The 10000-nt window shown below is 44.8% G+C and overlaps 1 protein-coding gene across 1 annotated transcript in view; it reads left to right on the top strand.

Annotated features, from left to right (window-relative positions):
* The window catches only part of LOC135101919 (cGMP-dependent protein kinase 1-like), a 169248-nt gene extending 168704 nt beyond the window's left edge, over positions 1 to 544 (top strand). Inside the window, exon 4 of the mRNA XM_064006288.1 lies at positions 510 to 544. Within this exon, the coding sequence (XP_063862358.1) occupies positions 510 to 529 (20 nt within the window). The 3' untranslated portion in view covers positions 530 to 544. The remainder of the gene's footprint in view (positions 1 to 509) is intronic.
* Positions 545 to 10000: the final 9456 nt, after the last annotated feature.

Here is a 10000-nt window from a genome sequence, read left to right on the forward strand (position 1 = left end):
CTCCTCCTCTTTATTATTATTATTTTTTTTACTTTCACGTTTCTGTCTGTTTATCTTCCTCTGTTGCTTTTCCTTTCATCTTCCTCACTCTCATCCTCTTCCTCCCTCCATCCCTCCCTCCCTCTTCCTCTCCCCCTCCCCTTTCCCATCTTCCATTGCAGGGGTCAAGGCATGCACCAAGAGGGCAAGGGTTTTAGTAGGGTCGTCTTCTCTCTCTCTCTCTCTCTCTCTCTCTCTCTCTCTCTCTCTCTCTCTCTCTCTCTCGCTCTCGCTCTCGCTCTCTCTCAAGTCGTGTGGTTTGTAAATTAGTATCAATAATCTCAGCATCAGCAAACCACAGTAGAAACAACAACAATAACTGCTACTACTACTACTACTACTACTACTACTACTACTACTGAAATAGGATAATAATATAATATACCTTTTTTTTCCTATCATTTATGTGACAGGTGTTGAATTACTTATATTCCCGTGACCTCCCTGACAATCATTTACTCTTATTGCAGGTATGTGTCGGGGGCGCTAACGAGGCTGGCCAGTCACGTGAGTATGTTGTAGTTATTTCTACTACTACTACTACTACTACTACTACTACTACTACTACTGTTACTATTTCTATTGTTGTTACTAGTGTTTAATTTTAATATATGAGTAAATAATTGTTGATTTGTAGCTCCATATTTGGTTATTTCATCTTACCTTTGTCTTCCCTACCGTTATTATTGGTTTTCTTTCCTTTCCCTCCTCTCTCTCTCTCTCTCTCTCTCTCTCTCTCTCTCTCTCTCTCTCTCTCTCTCTCTCTCTCTCTCTCTCTCTCTCTCTCTCTCTCTCTCTCTCTCTCTCTCTCTCTCTCTCACATGTGCGGCGTCATGGTGAGAGGGAGGTCGCCGGGTGAGGAAGGAACAGGACAGGGGAGGAAAGGTGAAATGAAGCTATAAACATCACAGGTGCACACATACTTGAGGTGACTGAAGCGTTGGTGTTGGTGGGAGGTGATGCTTCAGAACTGGTCCACTATTGGCGGGGGGAAAGGGGGATGCCTCGATCCTGCTCCTTCCTTGACTGGTGGTGATAGATTGTGTGTGTGTGTGTGTGTGTGTGTGTGTGTGTGTGTGTGTGTGTGTGTGTGTGTGTGTGTGTGTTGAAGTCGAAGAAGGGGAGAGGGTGTTTTTTTTTTTTTAAGTGTGATTGTTGTTGTTGTTTTTGTGGTTTTAGTGTCTCGTGGGTTTAATTTTTGTGTTCAGCGAGTTTGTTGTCTAGGTTGTTTTTTCTTTTTCTTTTTCTTTTTTTTTTCTTTTTCTTTGTCCTTGTTGTTCGTTGGTGTGGGTGTTCTTTTTTTTTCCTCTCCTGCTCCTCTTTCTTTTCCTTTTATTCCCCTTTAATTTCCTCCCCTTTTTTCCTGTTCTTCTTATTCTCTTCCACCATGTCTTCTTTTTCTTCCTCCTCCTCCTCCTCCTCCTCCTCCTCCTCCTCCTCCTTGGATTTCCTTTCTTTTTCGCTGCATCTTTCTTCAAGGCAAGTTGGGTCAGGATGCACCACAACTATGTCACCACCACCACCATCACTACCACCACCACCACTACCACCACCACCACCACCACCACCACACCACCACCACCACCACTACTACCACCATTGCTTTTCTCCATTTCACCTCAACGGCCACCATCACCACAACCATTGCCCTAAACTTACCACCAACATTATTATTATTATTGTTGTTGTTCCCTGGTTAACCACCACTACCACCACCAATACACCCCCATCATCACCATATTCTCCTCCCACCACCATTATCAACACCTTTCATTACCACTACCATAACCGCCTCCCAGATGAAACCACCACTGCCACCACCACCACCATCACTACCACCACCACCACCACCACCACCACCACCACCACCACCAAACCCTGCCGTCCTTGAGTGAGACAACATGGCGGTCAGAAAGGTTGGCTGGTTGGTTGACTGGTCACCCCAACAACCAGACCTAACCAATCTTCTCCCCTCCTCCCCCAAACACCTCCAATATCCTCCCTACAAACTCTCCATTCTCTCTCTCTCTCTCTCTCTCTCTCTCTCTCTCTCTCTCTCTCTCTCTCTCTCTCTCTCTCTCTCTCTCTCTCTCTCGGTACGTCATTTCTTTTTAAACTCTTGTCGTAAATTGAAAAGGAAATTACTCTCCACTTCTTCCTTCATAAATATTCTCTTTGTCTCTTATTATTATTTTATTTTGATTAATCTTTACTTTCATTTTCCTTTGTTATACTTTGTTCCGTTTTTTTTTATTAATTTCATCTGTTTTATTCTCTCTCTCTCTCTCTCTCTCTCTCTCTCTCTCTCTCTCTCTCTCTCTCTCTCTCTCTCTCTCTCTCTCTCTCTCTCTCTCTCTCTCTCTCTCTCTCTCTCTCTCTCAACCACAGTAATGGAAACCTGGTGTAGTATAACGTGAAAAATAAATATCGTTTACTTAGATGTTTTTTTTTATTTTTAGTTTACATTTTTTATTTTTGAGAAGCGCGTTTTTTCGTATTCTTCACTTTTTTTATTATTATTATTTTTGTTGTTGTTGTTGTTGTTGTTAGTGGTGGTGGTGGTCTTGGTGGTGGTGGTGGTGATAGTGGTCGTTTTTTTTTTTCTTTTTTTTTTTGGTCACGTAAGTTTTTCCTATTAAAAGCGAAAATGGCAAGACCTCCTTTTATGCATTTTACAGTTTAGGCGAAGTGGAAGGCGAGTTAAAAAGATTGTCGGGTCTTGTAATCATATGTTCATGAAGAGTGACGTGTCTTCATTCCAGTCAACCCTCGTCCCTCGTTTGTCTCGTTTTTCCTTTCCATTTTTACATAAACACTGAAGGTGAACAGAAATTTAATAGAAAAGAATTTTGACTGATAAAAAAAAATAATGATAATAATAAAAAAACGGAAAAATAATGGGAATGGTAAGTAGAAATGAACACAGGAAGCGAAAACGTGGGAGACAAAAAAGATAAAAAAAAAAAATCAAAGCAAAGTAAAACGAGAAAAAAAAATGAAGAACTGAGGAACATTAAAAGGAAGAAAATGATAAAACAGAAAGGAAAACAGGAAAAAAAAACGGAAAGGGAAACTCTTACCCAGACGACCTCTCAAGTGACCCTAAACAAAGAAGAGGAGGAGGAGGAAGAGGAGGAGGAGGAGGAGGAGGAAATGTTGCCTCACTCACGTATAGGCGCTTGGAGAAGAGTGGCTGGCTTACTGGGTGGCTGGCTGGCTATCTCCTGCTGCTGCTGCTGCTGCTTACGGTCCCCTCCTGCTGTCCGTGCATGTTCCTTTGTCTAGCCTGTCGATAGGAGGTGATAGGAGAAGGACCCTCGTTCCTCCTCCTTCCCCTTCTGCTTTCTTTTTTTTTTTACTATTTTTTTTCCTTCTCCCCTCCTTCCTTCTTCTATTTCATTTTTTTTTCTTTGCCCTCAACTTCACTTTATCTTTCACCTGCTTACCTATGATCTTATTTCTTCTCCTTCTCCTCCTCCCTCTTGTACACACACATCTTTCTTTGCTTACTGTTCTAGTCCCTTCCCTTTTCCTTTCCACGAAGTAGTGCACATATTGGACAGACAAAGGCTGCTGGACACAAGAGTCTCTTTCTTCTCTTCTTCATATCTTTGTTCCGTGTACCTCTTCGTCTTTGCTCAGTTGTCTTTTTCCTTCTTATTCTGCAGTTGTCTTATTTTTTTCTTTTCTTCTTCTGCTGTTCTCTTCTTATTTCTCCTTCTTCCTCTTTTTTCTCCTACCTCCTCCTTCCTTCCTCCCTCCCTCCCTCCCTATCCATTAACCTTGCAAGATCCGCCACGAGGAAGAATAGGTGATGAAAGCAGAAGATCCCACCTCGCCCTCACCCACGCCCACCCTTGTCTGCAATTTCACGTCCTCTGCCTCGCATCTTCACCCACCCACCCACACACACACACACACACACACACACACACACACACACACACACACACACACACACACACACACACACAGACACACACACACCCTTCGCAGACAGACACACTCTTACATCCCACACGCACCGGCCATTACCTCACACGCCAGCACACACACACACACACACACACACACACACACACACACACACACACACACACACACACACACACACACACACACACACACACACACACACACACACACACACACACACAGAAGAGACGCATTACCAAGAAATTTAACATAAAATCGACGTTTTCCTGACGGTGATGTGGCGAGAGAGAGAGAGAGAGAGAGAGAGAGAGAGAGAGAGAGAGAGAGAGAGAGAGAGAGAGAGAGAGAGAGAGAGATTAATCGTGTCGCGGTAAAGGGTTTTGTTTTGGCAAGAGTGACTGGAAGACGCTTCTGTTTGGATTGTTTTGTGTGTGTGGGTGAAAGGGAGATGATGCAGCGAGGGAGGGTGAGAGGTAGAGGAGGCAGTGATGGAGGCACGGCGGAGGAGGAGGAGGAGGAGGAGGAGGAGGAGGAGATGGTGGAGGTTATCCCGTTACCAGCGTTAGGGAGGGTTCAAGGTGATTGTGGGGAGGGCGGGGCAACTCTGCCTGCCTGCCCCCTTCTCTCTCTCTCTCTCTCTCTCTCTCTCTCTCTCTCTCTCTCTCTCTCTCTCTCTCTCTCTCTCTCTCTCTCTCTCTCTCTCTCTCTCTCACCATTAGTTGCACGCGTTCACCATTCCTCCATCCATCCCTTCTCCTTGTCTTCCTTCCCTTTCCTTTCTCCTTTTTCTTTCTCTTTCTTTATTCAAGTTCCTCATTTTTCTCGCCTTTTTGTTCCCTTCTCTTTACCAAATCCTCTATTTTCGTCTTTGTTTTATATTTTCTTTTTGTCTCAGTTTCTTAAATATCTCTTTTTCTTTCTTTTTTCGCCGCCCCACTGCCTAACCCCTTCTTAATCCCTCTCTTCATTCTCCTCATTCCTTTCTCTCCCCTTTTATCCTTCACCTGTTTCGCTCCCTCATTTTTCTTTCCTTCCACCATGGCTTCTCTCCTCCCCTCCTCTCCTCCTTCGCTCCTTCTCTTCCTTCATTTACTATTCCTTCTCTTTTTTTCCACTTTTCCCTTCTCCTTTATCCTTCACCTGTTTCCATGCCTCTCTCTCTCTCTCTCTCTCTCTCTCTCTCTCTCTCTCTCTCTCTCTCTCTCTCTCTCTCTCTCTCTCTCTCTCTCTCGCTCGCTCGCTCGCTGGATAACAAAGGAGATACTTTTACCTGTCCTACGTGAGACTCACCTGTGCACGGCGACTCTCACGTACTGCAGCTGTTTTCTCACCTGTTTGCACCTGTTGCGCTGTGTTTTAAGGGAGTCTTTTTTATATGGTATCTTTAGGTTGGTTTGTGTTATTCTACTATGCATGTGTTGATGGTGTTGTTGATGGTGTTGTTGGTCTTGTTGGTTCTTCCACCCTCATGTATTGTATTTGTTCTACTTTCTTACTTCTTTCTTCATTTCTTCCTTAATCTATTCGTGTTTCATATTTTTTTCTTTCGTCTTCCTTCGTGTTTCATCTTGTTTTTTTTTCTTTTTTTTTTTACTTGGGTTATGGCAGTGGTGGTATTGTTGCTGTTGGTGGTGGTGGTGGTGGTGGTGGTGGTGGTGTTAGTGGGGGCGTTTGTGATGTTGCTATTTTTGGTGTCAGTGGTGGTGTTGCTGGTGTACACGATTTGGTGACTGTCCTCCCACTCAACGTCCTTCACCTTTCAACCTCTGCAATATTCTTCAGTTCTCTTTTGTGCCTTTTTGGGATGACTACGATATTTAGCTACCTGCTGTCTTGTGTGTGTGTGTGTGTGTGTGTGTGTGTGTGTGTGTGTGGTCCTCAAGTTCCAGATATACCGCCACGTCTTCAAAATATTCTACCTGCACTCACGATGGTTTTGTATATGATCATGTGTGTGTGTGTGTGTGAGAGAGAGAGAGAGAGAGAGAGAGAGAGAGAGAGAGAGAGAGAGAGAGAGAGAGAGAGAGAGAGAGAGAGAGAGTTATTTCCCTTGGTTTGTACTGTACGTCTGCAAATATGTGTGTGTGTGTGTGTGTGTGTGTGTGTGTGTGTGTGTGTGTGTGTGTGTGTGTGTGTGTGTGTGTCCTTGGTGCCCTGGCTGGCTGTTCGCCCACGTGCCAGTTCCTAGGGGCACTAGAGGCCCTCTAAGCGCTCCCTCACTGCCACCACCACCACCACCAACACCACCACCACCACCACGCGTATACTCCTGGAGAAAAAAGAAAAAAAAAACGATGCGTGATAAAAAACGGGCTTCGGGCAGGATCGGAGGGTGGTGGGGGCGGGGAGGGGGTGAAGGGGGCGGTGTTCTAAATACAAAAACCTGTGGCTGCCTCAAGGTCGCTTCCCTCCCCGCCCCTCCCTCCCTCTTCCTGTCACCCGCGCCTCCCGTCCTCGCCCCCTTCCCCAACTCCTAATCTCCTGTCTTCCAGTCCTTACCCCCATCTCCCCCTATACTCCCTCTTTCCTATTGTCCTCCTCCTCCTCCTCCTCCTCCTCCTCCTCCTCCTCCTCCTCCTTTCTCCTCTCTATCTCTGTTTATCTTTCTATCTGCCTATCTGTCTATGTATCTATCTATCTATGTATCTATCTATCTATTTGTCTATTTATCTATCTCTTAAATTTTTTTCGTCATAAGTTGAATTTTGAGAGAGAGAGAGAGAGAGAGAGAGAGAGAGAGAGAGAGAGAGAGAGAGAGAGAGAGAGAGAGAGAGAGAGAGAGAGCTGCATGAAACACAAGATATATACGAAAGCAATTGTGCTGGATTTTTTTTCTTTTCCAGTTTTTGTTTTGCCTTTAAGCTCACCTCCCATCACACACTGCGTAGGTACTCTTGGTTATTCTTCCCTTCTCTTCCTCTTCCTCGTTTCAGTGCACACTGGAGTTAACAAAGAGAACACAGAAGCGACAAAGAAATGAAATTAAACAGGCAAACAGACAGAAAAACGTAAATATAAGCAGAGAGAGAGAGAGAGAGAGAGAGAGAGAGAGAGAGAGAGAGAGAGAGAGAGAGAGAGAGAGAGAGAGAGAGAGAGAGAGGCGTTCACACAAAGTAGAAAGTAACGCATAACAAAACAGACCTCCTCGAATCTTGACTCAACCTGGATGTACTGGATGCTGAAAAAAAGAAAAATATATGAAAGAGAAACATTTCGGTGCATATCGTAAGCTTAGCGGAGCGTGGCGGGGAGGCTGCGAGGGTAAGGATGGCGTGGTGTTGTGTAAGACGCGTGAAGTGAAGGAAATATGATGAGATTTTTGAATACCTAGAGGAAGAAAAATACTGCTCACATCCTGGTGTTCGCCTTTACGCTTCCTCATCGTCTCTCATCCCGTTAAGTGGGAGAGCAACACAGGAATGCTGGCGTGGATTCTTTTCATAAGGTTGACTCTGCGTTTAGGCGAGTCTTAACCGCCCGGGTGATGATAATAATACGTGTGTTTCTTCTTTTCTTCATTTGAGTTGTGTTTCCTTTGCATTTAGGCGGATCTTAACCTAGTGACTGTTCATAATAGTCCGTATATTTGTTATTTCTTCATTTGAGTAAGGTTTCCTCTGCATTTAGGCTTGTCTTAACATTATGACTGCTTATAATCGTTCATATACCTCTTTTTATCTTCATTCGAATAACCCAAGACCAGTTTATTGAGCGAAAATATAAATGCAAATAATATTAAACTACTCATTCACCACTTTTAATCATGTTGCGTCCTTTGAAATTAGTTTTTACTTGCACCAAACCATTGAATCAAATCTTACAGAGCTGTATCTTTCAAAAATACACTGCAGACCTCCACCTACCACTGAGTTAAGACTGAAGAGAAGACTTAGCGGTTGGAAGGTTAAGGAGGGGAGGGGAGGAGGAATAGGTGTTGCTGCCGTGGGGTTCCAGGGGTGACATCTGGCGGGTTGAAGAGGGTTTGCCCAAAGGTTATACTGAAGAGCGTATGTTTTTATTATTGTTTTTTTACTGTATTATTCAATGGAGATGTCGCGCCGGCTTCCAGAGACGCCTCCGCCTTTCTTTGTTAGCTGTGTCTTCTTCCCTAATTATCTTGTCGTTTTTTTTTATCTCAATTTTTGTTATCGTTCTTTACTTTCCTGTTTTTTATATTGTTTTTTGTATGTTTGATTTGTTTCTTGTACTCTCTCTCTCTCTCTCTCTCTCTCTCTCTCTCTCTCTCTCTCTCTCTCTCTCTCTCTCTCTCTCTCTCTCTCTCTCTCTCTCTCTCTCTCTCTCTCTCTCTCTCTCTCTCTCAGGTACATTCCACGTCTTTCTTTTCCCTTTTCCCTCTGTGCTGTTCCTTCATGCAGCCTTTGTCTCCTGGCTCTGCTCCCCGTTGCGCTCTCCGGTGGCCCGTCCCTGAGGTGATCGCTGCTTGAATGTATCATCGGCATTGTAATATTTGCCGCTGGACATTAACGAGCTGGACAGAAAGAAAGAAACGTTAGTCGTATACGTCCTCTTTGTCTGCCTCGTGGTCGGTCTTGTTTGGGTAGGAAAGATAACATGGTGGAGTGAAGATGTGGTTATGGTGTTTAATTATTGGTCAGTTTGTTTTCTGTTTTTATTTACGTCTGGAGAGAATGAAGAGAGTGAACGAAAATTGTGCGTGTCTTCTTGTTATCCTTTGTTGCTTCGTTTTCTGTTTTGTATAGATTATAACGGTAAATTAGATGTCTGAAAATTAAATACTCGTATATATTATTCGTTTGTACGTTCTGTTTGGTTTATGTTAAAGAAAATACAAAAAAAAAAAAAGACTATCAAGTAATATTTTACCTCTCAGCCATGACGTGAGCAGCGCCTCCACGACAATAATATTAACGAGTAAGCAAGCCAGCAAAAAACAATCTAAGGAAAACGAGATCCACATTCACCCGCAGCACTGATGGCGATGTGTGCTGACAGACAGACTCGAATCCAGCCACGTCACGGCTTCTGTTACGCGGCCTAACCCTCATTACCCTTACTTGTCATTTTATTCTCATTCTTAAACCCGCTCACATTAATCTGGAGTGAAAGCAAGATGCAGTTCACCTCATGAGTGTTGGCCGGGCCGCCTCAATAGGCCGACACCACCAGACCGCGCAGACCAACCTGGCAACAACGCAACAACTGGGGCTGAGTTATCGTGTCTCTGCTCGATTATGCAAGCCCCCAGAGCTCTTGTTTCGCTGGAGGGCAAGGGAACAGGCTGACGGACGGGGACAGGTCCTGGATGGGGTGTAGAATGGGGGCGGGGTGCTGGTGGGGCGGCAACAACCAGGGATGAAGGAGAAAAGACACGTAAGAAGAGAGTGGACAACGACTGGTCATCTATCAGGGTCATATTTTAAGGTTTTAGTGGTGTATGGTCACTTAAGAGTCTCACCTGCACATTCTTATCTATCCGTCCACCTCACCTGCTCGGAACACCAGACCCACGCGTCATCTCAGGTGTCGCGCGCTGTGAACCTGCAGTGTGCTCTTTCTGCCGTTTCTTATGGTTGTAGTGGCGATAGTTGTTGGTTATATTAATAGTTACTTTCCTAATGAACTAATGGTAGCGTCGTTGATTTCATAGTTTTGAGGGTGGCAGTACAAAGGAGTGTCTCGAGGCAGTGAACGGGAGAGGATGCAGCCGCGAGACAGACACGTGAAGACCCTCAGCCTTGTACTGTCTCTCGCCCAAGCTCAGGAGACCGAACTTCCTCCTCCTCCTCCTCCTCCTCCTCCTCCTCCTCCTCCTCCTCCTCCTCCTCCTCCTCCTCCTCCTCCTCCTCTTTCATACACTCGCAGCAACGCACCGGTTCTTGCTCGGCATTCATCACCCTCCCTTATAAAGACAGTCTTGCTCTCAAGGGACAACAAAGAGACCGTTCCTTGAATGTAGTCACTGTCGAGTGAAATTATTTCTCTCCTTTGCATCCTCAGGTACCATCTCGCCGGCGGGACTCTCGTGTCATAAACTGATGCTAGA

This window comes from Scylla paramamosain, chromosome 7 (assembly GCF_035594125.1).
Source record: "Scylla paramamosain isolate STU-SP2022 chromosome 7, ASM3559412v1, whole genome shotgun sequence".
Taxonomy (NCBI): Eukaryota; Metazoa; Arthropoda; class Malacostraca; order Decapoda; family Portunidae; genus Scylla; species Scylla paramamosain.